Genomic DNA, 26,770 nt, shown 5'->3' with positions numbered 1-26,770 from the left:
TGTTCTCCAGGTATGTGGTACAGAATAAGAATCCAACTATGTTTTATGAATAAATGAATGAGTGCTCACTTTTGTCACTAATAAGCAGTGTGCACACAGTCTTACTTTTGCCTTCATGCCCTTAAAATCTGTGCCCACAGTTTGCATCCTCTCACAATCACAATCGCTCTAAGGGCTGAACAGTGTGTATGTGCATCATCATTTTCACAGAGACTGTTAGGCTGGAACTATCCTAACTGGCCTCCATGACACCAGATCTGGCCATCCTCCAAACCTTTCTTCATTTGGCAGCCAGAGCGCTACTCCTCTACTTCCATCCAACCATGCTCTCTGATGCTCTAGTCATGCTCAAAAGCTTACACTGCCCCAAAGGCACCATACTGGACTATACGTCTGCATCTCCCATCTACCTGGAAAGCTCTCTTCTCATCTGGTTGGCAGTCAAATTTTGATAATGAAGTCAAACTTCATTTCTCCTGTAAGACTTTACTCTTCCCTCCTCCCCTCTCAGGAAGTGATCCCTGTATCCCCAAAGATACAATTACGAACCCAGGATAATACTCATGTCGCTGTAAGTTGTAAAACAGGGCCCATGCCTTATGGGCTGGCCATCTTACCACTAGCATAAAGTCTAGCATGTAGTAGGTGTTCAACAATCATTTCCTAGATGGCTAAGTGAGGTTTAGAGAGTAAAAGTGAAAACCTTTGTTAATTTGATCAATTCTAGATATCTTACTCCACTGGAGACATAGGGTCTCTACCCATTCATTAAGTCTATCTTTATCTGCTAAATCTCCCAAAAAAAATTATTGAAAGGAGAGACAACGTTGTATGCTATTGTTATTGCATTGTTTGAGCGAACACATGCTAACCAAGAAACTTCATAGAATATTCCCTATCTGTAAGTGGGCTTGAGGTATCAAAAAGAAAATGACCCCAAATCAAGGGACCTCAGAGAGAAGGTACTTCCGAGATAACAAGTACGTTTCCCCTCTAGTATCCATGATGAGTTGTGAAAGCCTCGCGCACTGAATTCAGAAGGGCCTAAGGCTCCTCCCAGGTTCATCGGACAGAGCAAGGCCATCATCTACCATGGTGTAGCTGGGGGAAGGGGCCGCAGAGGAACACACAGCCACCCTGATCTAGTCCTTATCCGTCACTATACATAAGAGGAGACAGAGTTCCCGTAAGTGGTTAGCTCAGGGTCACAGGATTAGTTAGTGGCACAACTGACCCTGAATCCAGGCCTCCCAAAACATTCATTCATTAAGCATGTATTCACTAACTATTAGGTACTGCATGGTGCCATTTGTTGGGATAAAATGAACAAAAACATTCACGGTCATCAACCTAGTAAACTGTACCATATATTTGGCGCCTCATCCATAGATCCTCTTACTACCTCATGATATGTTTCCAATTCCCACCTCCCCTCGACTATTAAACGCCCATTTTCTTAGATGTAGTCATCTAAATAGATATAAAAACTCTTTTTAAAAAAATAATTCATTCCCAACAATTAAATCAATTCATAACTATTCTATCCTTCCTGACCTTTATTCTATTTATCCAAGCTTTCTGAAACTCATATTTAACCAAAAGCTCTGTGGTGATATTTGAAATATTTTGCAGATAGCTATACCATTCTCATCTCAATTCAAAGAATTTAACATCACAATGTTGGAAGCAAGTGTTGGCTAAGAACATACAGATCTTACAGTGCACGTTTTCCAGAGGCTGAACAGTCATAACTTATACTCAGGAACTCAAACCTGTGCTTAATAGTTCTTATAGTAAGGAAATTCTATATTTATTCCTAATCCAAACCTCACCACTAAAAGTTCAACTAGATTCACTCAATCTTCAAAGGCAACAGAAAAGTACACGTCATCATTTTCCATCCTCCATCAAATAGTATGGAACGTGTGATTTGTGTCCTATAATTCTTCTATTTAATCTCATTTTCTTTTTTAAAAATTAGAAAAAATTAATTAGTAGGAAAAATTCACCAGAAAGAGACTCCTCTGAAACCTTAAATAATTTAATCAAAAAAATTTTTTTCAAAGAAAGTGACCCAAAATGGAAATATTTAAGTACCTAGAATTTTCACTACAGAGTTTCCATTTTGACTCTGAAGTAAACATAATTTTTCAAATTCACGTTGTTTTGCAAAATCCCAAGTTACCAACTAGCACTTATTTCCATAAAGTAAAAAGACACATTCTGGTCTTATTCTAAACAGGACACCAGAAAACAAAACTAATACTGTGAACAAACAAATCTTAGCTAAAACTCATTGAAATAATCCAAATGGTTTCCATTCCAGGGAAAATAGTAAGTCAGCAGTTTGCATACGGCTGCCTTTTCCAAATACACAAAATAAGCAAAAACACCACCAGAGGAAAGTGCAAATGCTGAACCCTTTCTATTTCTGTTTCCACGGGACTGCAATTCGATCAATACCACAGCCATGCAGTGCTCAGCCACCATTTATACACACTTCCAGGTGGCCTCTGATATTCTGCCCTGAAGTCCAGAGAATTCCCAGGACAAGGTTTAGGCAGCCATCACTCACACCACAAACCGGGAACCAGAAAGCCTGGGTTCCGGGCTCCAACTCCTAGAACAAGGGCTAGAAGGTCAGAAAAATAAATGTTTGAGAGTGTCGAGCAAACAGAACTCTCGCAAAGAACATAGAAGATTCGAAACAAGAAAACAATGGGGAAAGAAGTCGGCGTTCCTTGAGAAACAAAAGGCTGTGGAAAAACATAACAAATGAATCACAACTCTCCACCTAATACCAGTAACTGTCTGGAGCTGGCAAAAGACTGTTGAGTAAAAATATTCTATATAAGGAAACTTACTTAAGGGAAGTATTCAAAACCCTTCACCCGGGATAGAAGACAACCGAGCATGCAAGGTCATGAGTGGGGAGAGTCTGTCGGGGTTATTAAAGGGCATATGCAAGTAGCATCCGTAACTCGAGATGATTTTTGAAAAACAAGATTTAACAGAAAAAAAGGAAAATGAAAATTGCTGTTCTGACTTGAGGACAGAGAACTTACTTCCAAATCCCCATCCTCCGACAGGACTTGAAAGGACAATAATTAGTCAAGAAGGGAGCAAAATGAGGAAGTGGTATTCTTTTACAATTTCTGTTAATCCCCACCAGCTGTAATTTAAGAAATTCGGTGACATCAGCATTTATATATAATCCAGCAAGAACGACAGAACTACAACTGCAGAATCATATGAGAGGGGAAAAGAAACTTGGGGGCGACTGGAAAACACATTTGAAAATGTGGAAAATTAATTCACTTTGCAGTGAATCACTTCAACAGCTTCAAACACCAACACTGCCAAAAATAACAAACAAAAAAAAAAAAAAGTGGAAAAGGAAGCTTAGGCACTCCAAACCTAATCCAATGATCCAGTGGAACGTCTGAAAAAAAGGTTCACTCAAACAAGCGAACTGAACATTTCTAAAAACAAACAGCAAGCGATCTAGCCATTGATGAACGATAAGAAGCCAAGACTCGATATTCTATCAAGCGCGCCACTCTCTTTTTTAAAAATCTGCTATAAAACAACCTGTGAACTGAGTTACCTTCGTTAGCGTTTGCATTACCTTCTTGAAGGCAGGCAGGGGGTCAATTCCACGCTCTCCTTTTCCCAGGTAGAGAAAATAGCTCTTGGGGAAACCACCATAGTATTTTCAAGGTGTCCCATCTGAGTTCACAGGCAGACCAGGAGTAGGTCTGAATTCCCAACATAAATGCCAAGCATTAGCTTTTACTGAGGTCAGAGTCAAAGGGAGAAGAAAACCACCCCGAACTTGACCTACGAAACAACCTACAGAAGAGAGGTGAAAACACTCACCAGGGCCTCCGCGGCCCTTTGGCTGAACATTGAGTCCGCTGAACCGTCTCAGAAAGGAGATTACTACAAAGAAGATGTGATTGCAACTGCTCTGCCACACGCTTACATGCACCTTCTCTCAACACTAGTAAGGCTAAATTAGAGATAGAGTGATAATTAATAGGATCCTTGGCAGCAGGAGCCAGCTTCTTCAGTAAACCAGTAATTGCTGCCTACTTAAAATGACAGGGGATTGAGCCAGGAAGGAGGGAGGTGCTAAATGATGGGAATCATAAAAGGTAAAACAGACTTTACATCAACAGGTTCCTTGGCTCCCATTCAACACTACCTTCTTAACTATAGATTCAGTTAATAAGCATAGCAATTACATTCAAAATCCTACACGGGAGGACCAGAGATCAATAGTCCTTCCAAAAATATCGCCACAAATGCAAGGAAACCTCGTGAAAATAGATCTCCCCTCCACACACTCCATACACTCCCCAACCACAAAAATGGCCTCACTGCCTAACATGATCACGAAAATAATTATCCATTGGTAAAAGGTATCATACTAGGAAAAAATTGTTTCCTGCGTTTTTGTTTTTGTTTTTTTTAATTTGGACATCGTTTGATAACATTCAGTCTTGTTGAGAAGTTTTTATTAGCAGCCATAGACAGAGTTTAGGCCTTCTACTCCGATATTAATTTCCTTGTTTATAGCCTCTCTAGGAAAGAAAAGGTATTTAGCTCAGAAGTTATCTACTGGAATGACTGAAGACTGCCGGCAAGGTAAAGGAGAGTTAGCGCACAGTGTCACTGGCTTAAACCTCCCCAAGGCACAAGAGAGCACATCAACCTGTTAGATGGATTGTCACTCATCTAGGCAATATTCCATCAGAGAAGACCGGTACCTACTACACACTCCCCAGCAAGAAGCAAACCAGGGCACCTCTAACATCTCTAGATGCCCAGAGACCTGGAGAGATGAGGACTCAATCTTCTGCCTCAGGGAGATGTCTACAGAGATAAACCAGGACAGCAGGTACATAGTTTCACAATGACTAATGCTGACCAAAACTCTCCATAAAATCAACTCCACGGGTAAAGAAACACTTTGTTTGCTCAGGAAGGCCCTGGTTCTCAGATGGTGCTGCAAGGGATGCCCTGATGGCTTTCTAAAAAAAAGAAGACATCATTACAAAGCTAAGGGCTTTCCAGCAAGAGGCGTCCCAGGAGTACCTATGGTAACTATCTCATGGTCATCTCCAACATTTCTTGGGGTAGTTAGTTAAAGGTGCATGTGAAGAAGTAAATCGAGAGCAAAAGCATTGGAAAATCTGATGGCCTGCCTTTTTCTCAGTATTTAAGAGAATCAAGTGCTTTTTTCCTATTGTTGATCTTTCTCCTCTCCCACTAATATGGAGTAAGAACGTTTTTATGTTCATTCTGTGAATCTCTAGCCCATCACTGATGGAACCCACTAAATATATAGTTCACCAGTAAAGTCACCAACTAGTATTTTTATAACTCCTTCCTCTCTATTAGATCATTATATCTTTTTATTGAAAATATTTAACTCAATACTTTGCAATGACTAATGCTCTTAACACCCACATGTCAAGGCAGAAGTTATGTTCATTACACAACATTACGATGTTTCAAGACCTTTGGCATTCAAAGATAAACAGTCCAGAATGGAATAAACTAGCTACAACTTTATGAAGACACACAGGAAAAGCAATTAACCAGTCAAGTTGAGGAGGGAGGGAGAGATAAGGAGAGAAAGATAAGTGAAAAACATCAAGATGTTAGGAGCTCTATGTTCAGTGGCAGGCCTTAAGGATGGGTATGTAGACAAGACTTTTCTTGATGTCATCAGCAAGGAAAATCTGAAGATCTGGAATGAGGAATGAGGAACACCTACAACTTACGTACCATATCCTTGTGAATAATTAAGCGTCCACCATCCCACCTTTTGCTACCTTTCTTGGAGTCCTCACAGCCTCACACCTTTCTTTCTTTAGAAACAGCTTTGAAAACAAAGGACTATCTTTAATAGATAGACCTATTTATCTTGGATACAGATGTCCAGCCACACCCAGAGTCTGTCTTTGCTTCATCAGAAACCTAGTCCTCTTGCTATTCCAAAATCAACACGACTTGTCACTCCAGATCACTTCCTACTCTGCCTCCCTCTCTGCACCCCAATATATGCAGTAACTACTGCAGTATGGCAGTTAGAGAGGGTAAGCTTTGAAGTCAGACAGTCCTCAGTTTAAGTCTTGCTTCCACCCTTATTTGAATGGCTTCAGGCAAGTGACTGAAATGAAGAGGGCCAAGCTTAGTTTGTTCATCTATAAAATGGGATCCTACCTACCTCATATTAGAATTAAATTATAGAAGGCATTTCAAATGTTTCACACAGTGCCTGGTAGATAGGAGGTGTCTTAATATGTTTTTAATTCAACTAGATCTGAATTATTCATTCCTTCTCTTTCAGCCTCTTGACTTTTCTAACACAGGAAAAATCTGGGGGAAAAAATGTACACAGGTACCTTCCTGATCCCAGGACTTAGTTAGACACACACATGCACACATATGCACACGCGTACAAACTAAACAAGCTATTATTTTTATACTACACATAAGTACAGTAGGAAGATGCACAAGGTGGGTGACATATGAAAGGTAAAACTTTAATCCCAGCGAGTTTGTTTCCTCAAAGCATAAGAGATTAAAAAACCACTACAAGACACACACTGTATAGTAAGGGCTTCAAAAATGGTAGGTGCTGGTGTTACTATCATTGGTGTTTGGGTTTCTGTGCTGTTGTTAAATTTGGTGATCTGTCTCCTAGGCAACCTGAAACTACTGGACCCACTGAAAACAATTCTTTTCTTCTCTCCTTTCTTAAAAGAATTTTAAGCACTCCCAACAAGTGCTCAGGTAATGTTTGTAACAATAACCATGCTGATCCTTATAATATGCTAATCTGCAATACGAGAAGTCAAAATCATCACCATCGTCTTCTAGGCCATGAGTAAGATGAGCCCAGTTTCTTCAGAAACTGCCTACACCAGAATTTCTATGTCATCAACAGTGGCCCCTGTAATATCTCTGGGCTCTTTTTCCAGGTCCTCACTCTCACACTCCACTTCCTAAAGAATGGTAGAAATATATCAAAATGAAAAGTAACATATCTGAACAATCCCACTCAACTTTAAAAATTTGGAAGTAATGGGCCATTTTTATTGGCAAAAAAAAAAAACAAACATAAAAATTGAAGATGTGGTGCTTAGAAAAGCTTCATTAATGAGGTTTCATGTAGAACCTGCAACGAGGTTGGAGGAAAACAGTGTTTGAAAATGTTTTCCCAAATGGGCATGTTTTAAGTTCTTCAGAGAAAGAACTGCTAGAGAAAGATTCAAGAAAACAATTTTTAATACTGTCAACCCTCATTGTGCATGGATTCGCTATTTGCAAATTCACCTACTTGCTTAAAGACCAGCACTGAAGTGTTATCTAGTGTTACTCTACACAAGAAGGCTGTGATGTGGCTTACCCAGAAAATACTGTGTTGGATAAGGTTCAATAAAGTGTGAATTACAGCGGTGTTAGCCTTGAGTTCAATATTAATGAATCAATAATATATGTTAAATAAAGTGTCTTTAAACAGAAACACACATAAAACAACATTATGGATCTATCAGGTGACAAAAATGTAACCAGAGGCTCCTAGGAACCCAACTGTGCCCTTCCTCTAGGAGCAATGGCTCAGTGCTCCCTAAATGAATGGCTTTGTAAAACCTAACTGTCACAGATAACAAGAACAGACTGTATATTTATTTCATCTCTGAGCACCCATAGTAGCAACAACACTCATGGCCACTACTAGCCTAATCAGGTGTTTACATACACTGGGTGTGTTACACATTACCTTCTATAATCTTCACAGCTCTGCTAAGAAGGAATACGACCATTCCCATATTTTAAGGGAGAAAAATAAGCCTCAGAAAAACTTAAGGGCCCACAGCTAATAAGAAAAAAAGTCAAAATAACTTCTTGCACATTTTCCTTAAAGAGCTTAACCGACTTTCCAAGAGCTACTGACCCCTTCTTGCACACCAGAAACACCTCATTTCGGTCACTTTTATTCAGCAATTATTTATTGAGCTCTTGCTATCCTGGATTCTGGAGATGTTCAGTGAACAAATTCCCCATTGTCACTGGGCCTCTTTCAAGTGAGAATTGACAGACAATAAAATACCTACTTGTAGGCAGAAGATGCTTGATTTCTTAAAATACTCATTATCTGGGGCGCCTGGGTGGCTCAGTTGGTTAAACGTCCGGCTTCAGCTCAGGTCATAATCTCACGGTTCGTGGGTTAGAGCCCTGTGTCGGGCCCTGTGCTGACAGCTCAGAGCCTGGATCCTTCTTCTGATTCTGTATGTGTCTCTCTCCCTCTGCCCCTCCCCTGCTCGCACTCTGTCTCTCTCTCAAAAATAAATAAAAACATTGTTAAAAAATAAAATAAAATGAAATACTCATTATCTTTTAAATAAGAGCTTCAAGTGAAGTGACAGCTGAAGGCTCTCTTCAGTGAATATCTGTTTAAAATACATTTCTTTCAGAGGGTAACTGATGTGACCACCAAGTGGGCTCTTTTCCCGCTCCCAGAAAGAGTACACCCCTAGCCCTTGATGGCTTGATCTGGGTTGCATACCATCCCTCAGTGGCCACTCATTTGCCAAAGACGACAAAGATATATGCTCAACATTATCCCGACTCCACAGTGGGCTCAACAAATACTTACTGAGTATCATTTTACCTCAGAGGGCAGGGAACATTGGCCCAAAGATCCTGCCAATCATTTCCAAACCATGACTCTGAGAAAGTAAGAGTAAAGTGTCAGATCTCTTAACATCCACCTATTTAGATGCCCAAGAATTAAATCGACTCTGAAAACTTCCAAAACTGCCTTGTCCATGGCCAATGGTTGGCTCTTCCCCTAGTTATGGGTGTGCTAACTCTCAACTCTACCCTACGCACCTGACTCATCCTGCCCTCTCACAAAAACGCAGAGCTCAGAAGCCCTCAGACTGTGCACATCTGACAATCCTCAGACTTCATTCTCCCCTGTGTTTGTTACTTCTCACAGCACACTGGCTCTACTCAAAAGCATCTCCCTCTACGGACTTTTGCTTCCGTGTGTGCATGTGGCTGTGTGTGTGTGTGTGTGTGTGCGTTTCAATCACAGGGAAAGAGGAAAACTGTCATTTTCACTGTTTCTTTATAAGACTCAGGACGGGAATTGTTTAACCAAGAGTGAAGTTTTGATTAGTCATGGTAATACCAGAGAAAAGATGCAAACACTCTGAAAAACATTGCCTTGAGAATCCAGTATGTACTGGTATGAAAGTGTGCATGGATTCTTCCAAAACATGTCTCCCATTAATTGGTAATCAAATTAGTTCCATTCCTCTGCACACAACAGCTGATAGCTGGGGGAAGTGGTCTGGCAGATTCCTGGGAGAAACATGAGTGCTAGTACAGGTCTGAAGACTTGCTGCATATATCCCCAATATCTGCAAATTGACTATATGGCTGGGGGTTTTAAGCTATGGAGAATCCAATTATTTATTTACTTAACAGTGACAACACAATGGTAGAGTCAAAGCCCCTGCACAGATTAACCACTTCTTTGATTCGTATGTAAACCCCTAAATTCTAATGGCAATGACCAGCAATAGCACATGGGAGCTTGGCAAGCCGAGACAGACATAATGGTGGCACGGCAGGAATGGTAGGGCAATCGGGCACCGGCAGAGAGCCGGCATCTACTGCCCCTTTCCGATAGAGAGTCCTCGTTACCTCACTGAATCTTCAGAGATCTGATGAGGCAGGTGACCTCATTATCCATGTAACACATCAAAGCCGTAACAATGAAGGCAACCACTTATGTTTGCAGTATCAGGTGAATGTTTTTCCTGAGACAGATGGTCACTATTGGGGCTAACCCCCCTTTCTGCTTCCTAGTGACCAGTTTGGCCCTAGGTTTGAGGGGGAAACTTTTTGAGGCTCAAGAAAAGCAAGCTATCTTGTGGTGATCGTTCCACAACGTATACACACAGCAAAAAAATCAAGGTGCACACCTTAAATACATATAATTCTTATTTGTCAATTATACCTTAATAAAGGGGAAAAAAACTAAAAGACAGTTAAGCTATCATACTGATGTGGGTACAACATTTAAGTTTTATCACAGGATCCGTTTAACCAGTAGATGGAAACCCACTTGGTTCAATGAAGTGGCTCATACAAATGAGAGGGACTTTAGCAATCAAGTTTTCCAAAAGTTCAGAATGAAGGGTAAAAAGCAAGCATAAATTAAACAGTGTCTCTAAAAATAAATAAATAAATAAATAAATAAATAAATAAATAAATAAATAAAACAAACTTAGGGTCTAGTCTCAAAAATAGCTATACATGGCAACAAGGAGGGAAAAATCTTAAAACAATAAAAGATAACAAAGATTTTGAGGTTCAAGAACACAGGGCATTGTGGCTTATATTGGATAAAGACAACTATATAAAGAGGCTGCCAAGTTAAATGTGAAAAGATGAAGCAGGCACTCACTAGAGGCAAAGATGAAACATGACAGTTAGGAATGACAGATACCCGTGTCTCAAGCGCAATACAGACCAGCTGCTATACTGTTCAATGTTGTGACACCTCAATTAGTGCATCTTATTATTTATTCTTCCACCTAGCTACAGTCTGTAATTATGATGAAAGGAAACATGTTGATAAAGGCAAAGATTGTTCTGGCCACAAAAGTAACGCCTTACCTATAAACAGCAGGCACCATCTTTGAAAAACGCCCTGCTAGGCTCCCCACGCTTCACCACTACTTGATCTGCATCAACTCTCAAAGATCCTGATACTGATTGTCCAGTTTACGAATCATTTAGGGCTCCCCCTCCGCTTCTTTGGACCCTCTTCTTTTCCTGCCTACCAAAATGTCATTTCAAGTCAAAACCTTTATTGACGCATGGATGCAAAGGGAACCAAAATGTGGGAACCAGGTATTAAGCAGCAAGAGCCAGGCTTTGGGCCCAGCACTTTACCCACCTATTTCTTTTTAATTCACACAATTACCCTATAGCCTAGATCATATTATCATCCATGAGCCCCATTTAGCCCTCTATTGAAACAGAAGCTACAAGCAAAACTTGCCCAACTATAAAAAAGCTAATAGATCATCATATTGGAATTTAAGTTAAAAATCTGTCTTATTCTGGAAGTTAAACCCAGAACCTCAGACTTTTTAGATGGGTTTGGGCTTTTAACCAGTTCACAAAAAGAGGTGAGGGTCTTTTCTCTGGAGAAGATCAGCATGTAGGAAAGAAAAGGAAGAAAAGAAGAGAAAAGAAAAGAAAAGAAAAGAGAAAAGAAGAAGGAAGGAAGGAAGGAAGGAAGGAAGGAAGGAAGGAAGGAAGGAAGCAAGCAAAAGAAAAATGCTTGGGTCTAAATACATAAGGGTAGGTTGAGTTTCCTGCTAAAGTAAGGAGTCTGGAAATTTTCTATAGGCTCTATTTGTCTGACAACCTTGGCCTTGCCCTTCCCTGTTACAGTCTATACCTCTCCATCAGAGAAGTGAACAGCCAGGTGAGATTCAGAACAAGGGGAACAACTTTACGAAGTCACAACACCCCCACTGTGACAAGACAGAGGCTGGCGGGTCCCAGCCATTCTGTCCCTCTGTTTTGGAAGCTCCTACGCTCTGCAAACTGTCTGGAATTCATTAAGATGGGAAAACAGGCTGAAAGCCGTATTTCAAATTTTATTCAGCAGAAGTTTTGTGAAAAACAATTTGGTCATGTGGGCATGCTCAAAATCATCATCACCCTGTTTCTCAACCATATCTTTTCAGTCAAGTGACTGCAGCACGATTCAAGCTTCACACTCTGAGTCTAGATTACAACCCTCTTTTGAGATGTGGGCCAGGGCTCCTGATGGCAGTAAAGCTGGGTTAACTTCAAGTCACCCAAAGATCACATTTAGAAAACCAAGAATCCTACCTGCTTTCACTAACGTAGACCTGAAAGCTAACTTCCTAGAAGTCAAAGTTTTTGGTTTTTGGTTTTTAATCAGTGAGGAATTACTGTCAAGGATCACCTCTAGCCTGATCATAACAAGCAGCACCCCATTTTTTTACTCAATGTATTCTAACCCAGGAAGTATTTCATTCCAAAACAGAAAGAGGGGAATAACTCAATATGGAGACAAAGGATTTATGGTGAAAGCACTGGGGTAGTGTTTCTCAAACATGAGGAAGTATCACCACTGTGGGGGACTTGCTCAGACAAGTGGGACCCACCACTGATTTCTGATTCAACAGGTCTGCAGTGGAATCTGATAATTTGCATTCCTAACAAGCCTGAGGGTCACATTTTGAAAACTGCTGCACTCAGGTGGTAGTGGTGGTGGATGTCTTGCTTTGTGGGGAGGTGGGGTGGTGATTTTGCTCAATAAATGTGGAATAGGAAGCAGTGCAGAAAGGTGGGATTCAGACAAGGCATAAGCTGGAACAGTCTCCAGGGAGGTGGCAGAAGATCCAAACTAAATACATTTACTTAGAAAAGGAATTTATTGGTTAAATACCCAATTAATTGGAGAAGACTCCAAGGAGAGGCCTAACTTGGTCCAGAGGTGAAAACACTCCTACCAGGATCATGGCAATGATAGCTAGCCATCCACCAACATTGTATGCTCCTTTCTAGCACAGAGGTGTCGCTGTCCAGCTGGGGTCTGTTTTTCCCAGCTCCCACCCCTGTAACCAGAAAAAGACGTGAGTCTGGTCCTTGCCAATAGAATTTGAGCAAAAGCGATGCTTGTCATTTGTGGACCTTAGTTATGCCTTCTCTTCTTTTCCTTTCTACCACCAGACATAAAAGACTCCAGGGCCCTAGGCAACGGGAAAACCAGAAGATGGAAGGAGACTGAGTAGTTGGTTTGCCATGTGGAGGAAAGCTGCCTGTCAAGCTGCCCACTTGAGTGGGGGAGGGGGCAGAGGGAAAGACAGAATCTTTTTTTTTCAACGTTTTATTTATTTTTGAGAGAGAGAGCAGGTGCATGAGCAGGGGAAGGGGAGAGAGAGAGAGAGAGGGAGACACAGAATCCAAAGCAGACTCCAGACTCCAGCATCGGCACAGAACCCGATGCGGGGCCTGAACCCATGAACTGTGAGATCATGACCTGAGCCAAAGTCTGACATTTAAATTTTTTTTTAACGTTTTTTATTTATTTTTGAGACAGAGAGAGACAGAGCATGAACGGGGGAGGGTCAGAGAGAGAGGGAGACACAGAATCGGAAGCAGGCTCCAGGCTCTGAGCCATCAGCCCAGAGCCTGACGCGGGGCTCGAACTCACGGACCGCGAGATCGTGACCTGGCTGAAGTCGGACACTTAACTGACAGCGCCACCCAGGCACCCCAAAGTCTGACATTTAACGGACTGAGCCACCCAGGTGCCCCGAGAGAGAGAGACTCTGAAGCAAGCTCTACACCCAGTGCAGAGCCCAATGTGGGGCTTGATCCCATGACCCTCGGATCATGACCTGAGCCAAAATCAAGAGCCAGATGCTCCACCGACTGATCCACCCAGGTGTCACAAAGTTAACCTAATTTAAAAACTTGTTTTTTCTCTGTCTACAAGGTATGGTTTCATTCTAAACCTCGACATCTTCCCAAATTCAAGATCAATGAAAATAAAGGGAGAATCTCTTTCTGTTAGCACCCTAGCAAAACCCTGGGATTCATTTTCACTAGTCAACATGTACCTCCCCGAAACCAGTCTCCCTGAAAAAGAAACGTGGCTGGGCCTGTGGCAAATCCTCCACTCTCGGAGCCACAAAACTGAAGTATGGGCTGAGCATGTGGGAAGGGATTGTTGCAAGAATTTGGAAAGGAGATGAAGGGCAGGCAGAAGAAGTGTCCCCTAGGGGAAACACGTAAAGAAAGGGAAGTTGGCTGCCAGTGAGAAGTGATTAGAAAGATGTCATGTATATGAACCCAAGTGTGAGAAAGAGGGGTCCACAGGACCAGCAGAAATGACTGACTCCAGTCAGTACCACTGACTCCAAAAACAAACCCCAATTAATTGTCCTTGCCATTCAGCCTCCCGCTGTTAAATCGTGCCTGTCGGTGATTATGATGCTATGACCAAGCAAGAGCCATCAAACCTTCTTGTTCGTTTCTGAATCAACAAAGATTTAAAGCTTCCATACATAATCAGTGTCATTAAAGCTGCGTTCCATTATCCCATCATTTAGCACGTACACACACAGCATTTACTTAGATAAAACATTATTAGTGTTTATCTACCCAAAGATGAGTGGACAAATGACTTTGCTAAATGATGCAAGGTATGGTTCCAAAAAGTCTGCACACACCAATCGTCCAATACACAAGCCGGTGCCAATCTCTCAAGTGACTCTCCAGGCATGCTTCCTTGCAGCAAATGGACAAACTATTATTTGGAATGTCACCAGGAATCACACTAGTTGCTTATATTTTTAGAGGCTGTTTTACTAAGCTACCGCAAGCTCTTCCTTCAAAAATAAATAAAGGGAATTTTCAAGAACGCCTGGCTGGTGTCATCCCCTTCTCTTGAAAGTAAATGACCCTACCTGGCCAATACTATTTTCATGTTTATTCATAGGTATTCTCTGCCAAAAACATTATAAATTAGTTGCAAAGGGTTCTACTGGCCAAGGTGCCAATGTTCTAAATTTAGATGGGGCTGTTATGCAGGCTCAGTAATACAATAAAGCAAAGCTAACCCTGAAATAGTACCTTTCCATCTTTTATTGAAAAACTTCAAATGCTGAAAAATAAAGCAAAACTGTACCCAGTTCTTTTGATGGAGAAGGGATTGTTACAATATCTGTGTGTCTGTTCACAGACTCAATTTTAGAGTACTACCTCCAGCTGCTTGGGACAGATGCATGCAAGACGAACAGCATGGCCATATCTCATTGAGGTCCTCTGGTAGGCTCTGTGAGGACTGTGCTAGGTTCCAAGTTAATCAGGAAAATCATCTTTCCTTTTCTTTCCACCAACGTTCAAATCTCCAGTTAGAAAAATAAAAGGTATGTTCTGAAAAACATACTTCTTGAAACCAGTTAGTACCTAGGAACATTTTATAATAAAGGTACTGAAGTCAACATAGCAGTCCTATCTGTCAGCCCATAATTTCATATATAATGTCAGCCATCAGGATAAATGAATCCTCCCTGCTTCAAACCTTCTTCTCACTGACGCAAGTTAAGCCTCCTAGAGAGAAAACGTGTTCTACAAAAACAAGTTACGCGTGCCCAACAGCGGCGACCACCACTTTTCCCATTCTGCCCTTGATCACATAGGAAAACAGACAAATGCATGTGAATGATTCAGCAAGTTATCCCACCGTGGGGAAGGGGTGGGGGTGGAGAGGGTGAAGGCTACACATGCCTTCCTGAAGTTGCTCAACAACCCACAATTTTCTTATAGAAGAACAGGATTCTACCAGTTACTCCACAGACTTGTAAGTCGTTGCATTTGGATTTAAAATATTTGTTCTCACATGACCCAGGAGTTTTCCTTTTAAAAGTCACCACTCCATGGGTACTTGAATCAAAGAACGCAGCTACTGGAATTCAAAAGCTTTGAAGATTTTCGTTTTAAGTTGCTGAATTAAAAACACACGCTATTGCCTGTAGATGTCAACACTGACCAAAGCTGCGAGGTGCTGTGTGGGAGGAGAGGCTTCTTCCACCTCAGTGTGGACAGGAAGCATGATCTAGGGGTCGAAACATAGGACTGCGAGTCAGGAGTTCCAGAAGAGTTGGTTGTGGTACGCGTGTGTATTTTCTTAAATGAATCTTAAGCTCTGCGTTTTTCTCCAAGAGCCCTTGGACTTGTCCTATATACCAAATATTACTTCAAAACCCAGCCAGAAACTATTCCTACGTGAAAGCATGGTCAAACATGAATAATCTCAATGTGACAACAGTGAGAAGAGCAAGGGGACGACTCGAGTAAGACGATCCCGGAGGAAAAAAAAAAAGGATAATAAAAAGAACAAGACCCATCTCCACTTTCAGTCCGAGGGTAGGTTTATAAAGACAACCATAAATCTCTGACTCACTCAACATTAGGAAAACACTTAAAACCAAGTTATAAACAGTTGCAGGGAAGATTAACGTCTGTATTTTTCTCCACTATTCAATTTATGACTTTAAACCCGTCCAATGCATCTCCCTGAGCACCTATAAGGTAAAGCCTAATGTTAGATGCTTTACAAGCGATACTTTTTATCTTCACAGCAGCCTTATAAGGTAGTTATTGCCCCATTTTACAAAAGAAGGAACTGAGATTCAAAGAAGTTGGGCAACTAGTCCAAAGTCATACAGCTAGGGAGGGGAAGCACCAAGATTTGCACACTTATTTCAGGCATTCAAGCCTTGCCTCAAAATCACCTCCTCCATGAGGTGATTCCTGATATCAGACCCATTCTAAAAAGCCCCTGTGTTTCCTAATCACACTATATCAATTACTCCCTCTTCAGCAACAAAAATTATATTGTGCATTTATTTGGCACATCATTAACTGTGTTCGCATCTCCAACATGGATGCACCATGGTAGTGGGAACCTTGCCTATCTGGTTCTACCTTTGATCCCCTCTGGCCAGCACAGAGCCTGACATATCAGAGGCGCTTAATAAATAACTGCTGTGAGAAGAGAGAGAAAGGAGGGAGGGAAGGGAAAAAGGGAAAAAAAACACAAATCCAGGTCCTTCTGACCCAAAGCTCTACTGCCCCTGCTAAAAGTGACCGAGGGATGTTTTCGATGCACCTTGGGGAGGATACCAGGGCCCTCATGATTCTGAGGTACCATTTACTTACTTCCCTACGGGTTTTTCTCTCACCTTTACTCCACTCCTCCCCCTGGCTCAACTTCCAACTCAGGTGGAAAACAGCCAATGGGTTACCATCTGCAACACACTCTGGGCAATGCCCAGGGCTTGAGAACCCTGGGAATTTAGGCACTTGAAGACAAAAACCTCACGGTTCTGAATCTCAAGACAGATGTCTCGTGTGGACACCACAAAGGTGTACTCTATTCTCTGTGGCATGCATAGAGGGCCACAGGAGGCAATGATGTAGCAAAGAATTAAGGGAGCCACATTTAAGAAGCAACCTAGAGAAATGAGGAGCCCGGGCCTCTCCCCAAATCCTGAGGAACAGAGAGCGCAGGCAGGGGGGAAGGAACTGGAAAAGAGACCCAGACCTGCTTACACGGCTCCCTGCCCTCAGCCTCCATCTGCCTCCATCAAGACTCAGACTGCATGACTCCCTCTTGCCCTACCTCGAGTACACAATGTTCACTTGCCCCACAAAAACCTCCGTATAAACTGCAAACTTGACTTTACAATATCAAAAGCCTGTAGTAACAGCATTTAATATCTTTGACCCACCTTCTTGATTATTTTCTCCAAATTATGTGTATTTGGAGGGCAGTCAAACATATTTTTACAATTTACTTTGATGAGATGGACATAACAGCAAAGTACATTTTATACTTAAAACACGCAAACACACACACACACACACACACACACACACACACACACACACAAAACAAGTGAAATTCTTGCTTATTGTCCTTGAAAAATGACAAAAAAAAATAGCCGAGTGGGTTTTTTTTTTCCTATTATTTATCCTAATACTGCCAGTTCTGAAACAAAGCAGTTGGAGGGAGAAATTTAGTAACTTTGATTTGTCCCAAGATACATTTTTTTACACTGAGGTCCTATTCCTGACAGTAAGCACATGTGACCTGTTCTAAAAAAAGGATATTTTCCACTTCTTGCACAACTGGAGCAGATATAAACATCAGCCTGTGCAAACTGCACCGCAGAACTCAAAGGGAATTAAACACACACACACACACACACACACACACACACACACACACACACGCTTAAATAAATTCTATAAATAGGACTCAGGAAAGGGAAATCTCCAATAACACACAGAACCAACACTTAGAATCCACTTTAATCAAATTTTCCATCTAATCATACCACAAAACTAATTTGCATAAGAAGAGTTGAACATCTGCCAGCATGAGGCACCTCGATCTTGCCTCTTTTGCTTCGGAGATTGCCTCTTAGTTATTGTTATGAGGAAGGAAAAAATTACCGTGGTAAAGTAGAAAAGAAGGAGTTTTATTACTGATGTGTGCTAGGCACTCTGTAAACCACTTTTACAGATTCTATTTCCAGTTCAAAACTTCTACCAACAGGGGTGCCTCAGTCGGTTAAGCATCCGACTTTGGCTCGGGTCCTGATCTCATGGTTCGTGAGTTCAAGACCGCTTCGGGCTCTGCACTGACAGCTCAGGGCCTGGAGACTGCTTCGGGTTCTGTGTCTCCCTCTCTCTCTGCCCCTCCTCTGCTCACACCTCTCAAGAATAAACATTAAATGTTTTTAAAAAAAATTAAAACTTCTACCAATAGTATGTTGGCCCCATTTTACAGGTAAGGAAATTGAGGCTCCTCGAAGCCAAGTGTCTCAAGCACACACGTCACAGTTAAGTGACAGAGCCGTGGGCACAGCACTTCAGGACGGCCCCCTCTGAACCTGTTCACGCGCATCCGGTCTCTGCCAGCACCAGGAGCTCCCAGACCGTGAGGAAGGTCTGAGAGTCTGCTTAAACATTTAAAAGGCAACCAAAACCCCCAGAAGTCTATTTTAGGATATGTCCTCCAGGGTGTCTAACATCTTATTTAATGTTATAGAGAAATATGCTTGAGTATTGCTTGAACTTCCAGGCCAAACTCATAGAGCCCTGCTCGTTCACAAAACTGGCCTCCTATCTCCCATCCTCTAGGAAATGGCCACTGTTGATGCCCACCTTCCCATGAGGTCACACTCTGTCTTGCATGGTTAGCTGGATCCGTGTGTTCTTTCCTTCACCCACTGAGACTTTTTCTTTTAAGTTAAGTTTGTTTACTTATTTGGAGAGAGAGAACAAGCCAGGGAAGGGCAGAGAGAGAGGGAGACAGAGGATCCGACGCAGGCCTGGTGCTGACAGCAGTGAGCCGGATGCAGGGCTCAAACTCATGAACTGTGAGATCATCACCTGAGCTGAAGCCAGACGCGTAGCGGGTGGAGCCCCCCAGGTGCTCCACCCACTGAGAGTTCTGGAGAAGATGCAGAATGATGTTCCTCTCCATTTCTGCTGTCGTGCACAGTGCCTTTTACACGGCGGTACAGGCTAGTGGACAAGAGCCTGGGGCTAGAACCAGATGGCCTCAGGTTAAACCTGGGCCCATCTACTTGTTATGCCTCGGTTTCTTCCTCTGGAAAATAAGAATAATAAAAGCACAGACACCCAGGGTGGACGTGAAAAGTAACTGAATTAACACAAGTAAAATATTCAGACTCGGTCCTGGCAGGTAGTAAGCACTGCATTAAGAATTACCCGTTTTAAAAATATAATTAAGATCATTAATGTTGTTATTTATCATTATCATCTCTCGCAGGTGTGCAAATATTAAGTCCACACACATAAAAACACATAGAATAGGCACTGACACGTGATGCATGCTCAATAGATGTTAGCTACGTTTACTGGTATTAATTTACACAAGCAATTTGCACAGGGCTCAACAGACACATGTCGAATATGAAGTTTTCTGTAGGTACTGATGCCACAATTGCTTTTTTTTTTTTTTAACCAGCATAAATTTTTATGGGTTGGATCAAAAATATAAAATGTAAAGAAAAAAAAAAATCTAAACATTAGGTGGCAGTAGTATTCATTAGGAGATCGGTTGTTGTTCACGAACAACCCTGGCCTTAAGGTAGAAAGCCAAGGACAACCACATGCAAATGCTTCATGGAATGTCAGGACTCACTGTTAAGTAATAAAGAAATAACACCAAGAACACCACTTGCTAACATTTTACTGAACCCTTACTATGGGCCGGGCACCAGGCTAATACTCTTCCACAGTCAACGTGACAGCGAATGTTCCTAAGACCCTTAGGACTGCCATTTGTCAGATGAGGAAACCAAAGTTAGTTAGACCCAGCCTGCCTAAGGTCTCAGCTAGCTGGGGACAGTGATGCCAGAATAATGCTGGCAATTCCCTGCAGACTGGACTGGCAGAAAAATCAAGAAAACTCTCAGAAACCAGTAAAAGATTGACAGCTGTGTTTTGCCAAGAATGGATTACCATTTCATAAAAGAAAGGGTAGCTTTACTATGAAGACAGGAGAGAAACTCTCAGAATAAATCCAAGAAATGGCAGTGGCCTTATCCCGAAACACGTGTATGTGCACGTGTGACACAACAGTCGTTGTCTTTCTCATTCACCACAAACCTGTGAAAACTTCACACATGTCTCCAGGAATCAGCTTTCGGAAACCACCACTGTATCCTGTCCTGCCATAATAAACCCAAGACTTACCCTCATTCCCATTTCTAATTTGCAGAAAGTTAAACAACAGTTATCTGAAACATAACTAAAATTCTGACAGAAGAAACTGGAACTAGATTAGGCCAAGTTTGAAGTCTGTCCAGGAAAAGGGCATTAGCAAGTACAAAGCCACAGAATTGTGCACCCAGTCAATCGAATAAGAGGACCATAAACCTGACAGAGGCTAACATGTTTTAAAATGCTGTTTTCAGGGGCGCCTGGGTGGCTCACTCAGTTAAGCGTCTGACTTCAGCTTAGGTCACTATCTCGCGGTCCGTGAGTTCGAGCCCCGTGTCGGGCTCTGGGCTGATGGCTCAGAGCCTGGAGCCTGCTTCCAATTCTGTGTCTCCCTCTCTCTCTGCCCCTCCCCCGTTCATGCTCTGTCTCTCTCTGTCTCAAAAATAAATAAACTTAAAAAAAAATTTTTTTAAATAAAATAAAGTAAAATGCTGTTTTCAGGTCCCAAAGACCTAGAGAGAGTGCCTACACTGATAGGAGCTCATTTAACAGCTCCACATTTGTTTCCCTGATGTGACTGCATCAGCGTGTGAATTCTGGGTTCACCCTTGAAATTCGGCACATTTCCCCTGCCTCCCACCATTCAGAGCTCATTCCCAGGAGAACACACGGAGGCTTCAAAAATCTTGCTGGGGGAACCACACTGCAAACAATTCTTCATTAGAACCTTTCCTCATCGTGTGTCTTCCTCCACTGCAGATTTGCCAGTGACTATGACCAAAAGGAGGGTCACGTGATCTAATTCCCGCAGCCTCACACTCCTAAAGGCCAGGAGGTCTCGCTTAGGAATGAAAACGTGTCTTTCCTCATGAAACACCTGCACATCCGAGCTCAGCCCAAATGAAGAATATATAATCCCCACTTTGGAGAGACCCTGATGGATACCTACTTTAAAAGGCCGCCAGGTTGAATGCAAAATCAGAACCAAGCACCCCGTCCTGGGTGGACTCCTAAGGGAGAAAGCAACACCTGTTCAAACAACAAATCATTCCCGTGCCAGGCAATGTTCAAGGCTAATTGTTCTAAGCAGGAGTGACTGTACCCTTCAGGGACATTTGGCAGTGTCTAGAGACGTTTCTGAATGTCACAACTGGGAGTAGGGCGCTAGTGGCCTCTAGTAGACGGAGGCCAGGGGTGCTGGTCAACATCCTGCAATGGCCGGGACGGTGCCCACAACAAAGGGTAATCCAGCATGAAATGTCAATTGCACTGAGGTTGAGAAACTCTGTTCTAGACTCTAGGGACACAACAGTAAACAAAGAACAGACAGAAATCTCTGCTCCCTTGAAGCTGGCAGTCTAGCGTGGAGGAACCTATTATAAACATAGTAGAAATGAGAGTCGGTTATAATAGAAGTACAATGGAAAAAATAGTACAGGGCAAGGAAGATGAGAGTCTGGAGGGATAGTGATTGTACCTAGTGAGGTCAAGGTAGGCCTGCTAGGAATATTAAAAGACCTGAAGTTGGTGAGGTGGTGAGCCCTTTAGCTCTCTGGGCAAAGGATGGTCCAGGCAGAGGCACCAGCCAAGTACCACACACAAAGGCCTTACGGTAGAGGAGCCCGGAGTGTTCCGGGACAGCAAGGAAGCTGACAGGGAACTTGACCATACTGGCTGCCTTTTGCCGTTTAAAGGATCTCGAGTGTTACTGAAACTAGGAGCCGCTGGAGAGTTTTAAGCAGAGAACAACATGATGTGGCACGTTTTAGGCCACAGTTTCTCAGCCTCAGCGGTGACAGTTTAGGGCCAGATAATTCTCTGTTGCTACCTTGTCCATTACAGAAAGTTTAGCAGCATCTCAGGGCTCTATGTACTAAAGGCCAGTACCAACACCCTTCCATTCTGACAACCAAAAATCTCTCCAGACATTGTCAAATGACCCCTGGGGGGGCAGCCATATCTATCCTGCCTGAGAACCAATTTTAACAGGAACATTGTGGCTGTCACATAGAAAATCCCCCAGAAGGGGTAACAGTAGAAAGCAAGAGGCTACCGCAATAACCCTGGCACAGGCTGGTGAGGACTTGGACCAAAGTGGTAGCAGGGGACCTGCCGAGAGGTGGGCAGATTCTGAACGTATTTTCAACTCCAAGAGACGATCTAGGGAATATAACTGAGAGACGAAATGGCTACAGCAGTCTTGACCTTTCAAATTCTACTTTTTCCAACCAAGACTTGCAAGAAGGGAGATACCCTGGCAAAGACTTCAGACAAAAAGCCATGAGGAGGCCCCCAACAACATGTAGCCCTTTTAAAGTCACACAACAGATGCCGATGACAATAAGTTAGACAACTGTGGAAAACAGTATAGGGAAATTTTGCCAACCCCATATATTTATTCACAGATTTTATTTAACTGGTTTATTTCAAAGAGCATGTGTCTGCTCCACAGACAAGTTTTACAACAACTTTTTTAATTTAGCATTCCTCTCCATACCGGTTCTGTCCCGCACCTGTTTCTAGCTTCAACGTGTGAAGCCATTGCTTCCCACGTAGCCACATTTTTCCTTACACATGCTAGCTAGCTACCGAGGACGCTCACCCTTGCAAGTAATTTTTTGCCGACTCTGAAAAAGAACAGGCCCAAATCCTTCAACATGAGTTTCATGGCACTCATTTGGGTTTTTCCAGATGGTATTTTCCTCACTCTCTCAAACTCATTTAATGTTATGTATCAGCTCCCATCAAAAATGTTCCAAACAGTCCGGTTAATTCATTTCTTTCAGGACTACAGACACACACTCAAACACTCACTCCCTCATTCTGGCCATGTAAGCATTTGCTTATAGAAGCAAAAGCAGAGACTGCTCAGTAAAACACTGGTCCCTTCAGCCGAATGCACATAAAGCCCCAATGAGCATAACCAACAATACCCTTCACACAATATTACTCAAAACCCCCACCCCCAACACACACAATCTCCTCTCACACACAAAACAGCCATTATGAAGAGAAACCATCAACTAAAGGCTGCTTGTAGGCATCTAACTGCATTTCCTTCCAATCACTGTGAAGCAACTGCAAAGAGGCTGCTTCAGCAACCCCGGGAAGTGGATACGCCGTTCCCAGGTTTTCTTCCCCAACTTGGACTCAGAGTCCTGACTCAGCCCGGAAGGAAACAAACCTGGCTCTGCCTGCGGCTAGAGCAAACAGGAGCCCTGTGCACCCCAGAAGCAAAGACTGGACTATGTACTACTTCACCCCCCAGCCAGTTGTCCTTCTCTTCATTCACCCTGATTACTGAACCCTCCTCCCCCTCTGCCAGCCAGGTCCGTTCACCCTGACTTTACCCACGTGAGGGGCAGGCAGGAAGGTTTGAGATGGGTGTGCAGAAGCACTGCTTAACCCTCCAGCTATAGCTTCACCTTATTTCAGAACTGAGAGGGGTGGACATAAACCCTTCTCTACTATCACAACCTCCAATGACCATGTCCCTCTTTGTAAACACGGGAAATGTCTGGAGCGGCCCCCGGACAGAGAAAGAAAGATACCCAACCCGTTCCGACAGAACGGAGTGGGAATGGAGGTAGCATAAGAAATGGGCACTAGAGGTGGTGGGGCGCCAGACCAGCGGGTGTCTTCACTTCTCTCCAAAAAGTTTTTGAACTCCCCTGCAAATTAAACGCGTGTCGCTGCCAAGCAGGGGCCCTGCCAAGCAGGTCTGTCCCAATACCCTCCAGTTACGAGGCTTTTTTTTTTTTTTTTTTTTCCTCCAGGGAAGGCCTGGATTTGAATGGGACTCTAGTGCCCAGGGAGTTGTTTAATCTGAAAGAGGTGACACGCCCACCCGCTGCCCCCGACCCGCCCGCGCCGCCGTGCCCCGGTGGGCAAGGTGAGAGGCGGGGCTCCGGGAAACATCACCTGGAGGCGGCCAGGGGCGGACTTTCCCAGAGGAGCCCGACTCCGAGGAGGCGACACAAACGAATTAATTGCTTCCATCAACATCGCGTTTCAATCCACCCCAAGCACTCCCTCTCCGAGTACTCAGCCCGCCGGGATCTTCAGAAAAGAGGTTCACTAGAAACTCTTTTTTTCTCCTTCCCACCGGGACAGCGTCCGGTTCCCGCGCTCCTCCTCCCCCACCTGCTCGCCCGGTCGCTCCCCTGCCCCCACCCGGTCTCAGCGGCCAGTATGCCGTGCCCAGGGACCCCTCACCTGGGCCGGCGGTCGTAGGCTGCCTGCGACGCCCCCGCAGCGCACTTGAACGGAGCCCCCGGAGGCGCACCGCCCGGGCGGACGCGGCCCCCCAACTGCGGGGGCAGTTCGCCCTCTGCCCCCGGGCAAGGACACGGGGTCCTTGTCCCAGAGCCCGGACGACCGGCTTTCCTTGCCCCACGGTGTGGGGCACGGGGCCCCCAGCCGCGCTCCGCGCCTCCCTCCAGCTGTCACCACTCACCTGCTCTTCAGAGGTTGACTTTTGAGTTCGTAATAGGTTTTGGGCTCTTCGTGAAACTCCTCCCCGACTTCGAAATCCGGCACGATCCCCGATTCCGACTGCATGGCTCCCGCTTCCCGTCCTTCCACTGCTCAAAAGTGAGAACAGAGCCTGGGGCGGAGGGAAGGTGGCGGGGCCTGGGTCCCCCGAGCGGTATGCCCCCGCGCAGTGCCCAGCTCAGCCCGCCTGCCCGCGCGCGGCCACCCGCCCCGGCGCGGCGAGTTTACACTCGCACCCGGGAGGGAGGGGCGGGCGGCCGCGCGCAGCCTGGGATCTGTAGTTCGGTCCGGACGGGGCGTTCCCGGCTTTCCAGGGGAGCCGCTCCCGTGAAAACTACAACTCCCAGAAGGCCAGGCGGGGGCAGAGGCAACGTGGTGGACACCGCTATTGCAACTCCTGTTTGGATTCATTGTCAATGTCAGCAGCTCCTCTCCCTCCTCTCTCCTCTCTTGCTTCAAGGATACGGACGTGGCTATTTAATATTAATAAGAATGGCCTCAGCCTTGCTCTCCTACCGTCAGCCCTACTCCCTGGGCAGATATTTGCGAGGGCACGCCAAATCCTTTAAAAAAAATTTTTTTTTAATCGTGAAGGGTTTTGGCACTAGAAAGTTTTCGCCTTCAAGCCTGCCTTAAAATAAAAGGACCTAACTATCTATCAGCCTGTATGCTTTTCAGCGCCGCGGTGACATATTACCTTGTCCTCGGATTGGAATAGAGTGGAGGAATTTGCCTTCACTGTATAATTAAAACATTATCGTAAAAATTATTCTTGTGCGTTCCTTTTCTGTAACTCAGTCTGAGCTTTTACAATACTATCCATCCAGCTGAGTGGCTCTGTTCCCTTTATCCAATTAGCCACTTTTAATCTAAAGCAGCACTTGAAAGGTCCGGTTAATTTAAAAGGCACCAAGTTAACAAAACAGAGTCGTCACTGTCTGCTTTTAATTTCTCACTTGTCTGGGAGTTCAAACAAGATTGTCCTAACAATTCAGGAGTGAACTTGGGGGTGCGTAAACTGTATGAGTGTCATCCTCCCGCCTGAGCTTCCCATCACTCATTTAGGTAACAGAATAAAAAGCTCAGTTATGGCTCATGTTTACTTCCAGAACTTCCCTCTGATTACTTCCAGTAGAATGTGTTCTTTCTTCTAAAAAAATGTCTTAAGGCATCAGGGAGGCAGTAGAGAGTTAGAAGGTGGTATTTAAAGTTATGAGACTCAGAGGTGAAATCCTGAAATCCTGTCTAAAGCACTGTGTAATCTTGGGCACGTCATTGATTCCTAGAAGCCTCAATTTCTTCATCTGTAAGAGAGGAGATTAGCAAACCTGTTTTAGAAGATGTTGCAAGGTCAAATGCAAGGGAAGGTGATTTGTAGTCTTTAAAAATGATGCTTCCTGGTCATTCTTTTATTTTTCTTTAAGGTAAATATCTTAAAAATAAATAATATCTTAAACATATTCCGTTCAGACTAACATTTCATCTGTGAGTTTTTCCTTCCAGAAGTATTAAACTAAATGATCATACTAGGATAAAATTCTAAGAAGTTTGGATTAATGATTGGGCATCTCCCAGAATTCCATTGACCCCTTAAAGGCTATCAAGAAGTTCATGTTAGAACTGCACTGTGTAACGTCTTTAGAACTGAAATGGAACAGCCCATTATGGCACTCATATCAAATAGTGACCAACTAGACCAAAGGGACCAAACGTGAAGGGGAAAAAAACTATCAAGAAAACTAAGAGCCCTGAACTTACCACCAGACAAGTGCACCTTCCAGAGGGATCTGTAGGCTACAGGCTCTGAGCGGAGGTTGCCCTGAGGCACATACAGCTGCTATTTTTCCCCTGCACCTTTTCTTCTGGTCTCATCCTACTCTGAGTTGGGGAAAACTCCTCTTCCCTCACATGTGACACGTTTGTCATT

General features: G+C 43.6%; 1 protein-coding gene across 8 annotated transcripts in view; it reads right to left on the bottom strand.

Moving 5' to 3' along the window:
- Positions 1-25,104, bottom strand: part of MITF (melanocyte inducing transcription factor) — a 225,063-nt gene extending 199,959 nt beyond the window's left edge. For 4 of the 8 annotated variants that reach the window (XM_045493527.1, XM_045493537.1, XM_045493528.1 and 1 more), the window contains exon 1: positions 24,806-25,087. In XM_045493527.1, coding sequence (XP_045349483.1) covers positions 24,806-24,909 — 104 coding nt within the window. In that variant the 5' untranslated portion in view covers positions 24,910-25,087. Of the gene's footprint in view, positions 1-3,879; positions 4,057-24,805 lie in introns of those variants that run through there. The other 4 variants (XM_045493535.1, XM_045493536.1, XM_045493529.1 and 1 more) reach the window with 3 other exon arrangements.
- Positions 25,105-26,770: the final 1,666 nt, after the last annotated feature.

Source organism: Leopardus geoffroyi, chromosome A2 (genome assembly GCF_018350155.1).
Source record: "Leopardus geoffroyi isolate Oge1 chromosome A2, O.geoffroyi_Oge1_pat1.0, whole genome shotgun sequence".
In the NCBI taxonomy this organism is placed as follows: Eukaryota; Metazoa; Chordata; class Mammalia; order Carnivora; family Felidae; genus Leopardus; species Leopardus geoffroyi.
The sequence above is the reverse complement of the archived record's forward strand: the minus strand, read 5'-3'. Positions and strand labels throughout refer to the sequence as shown.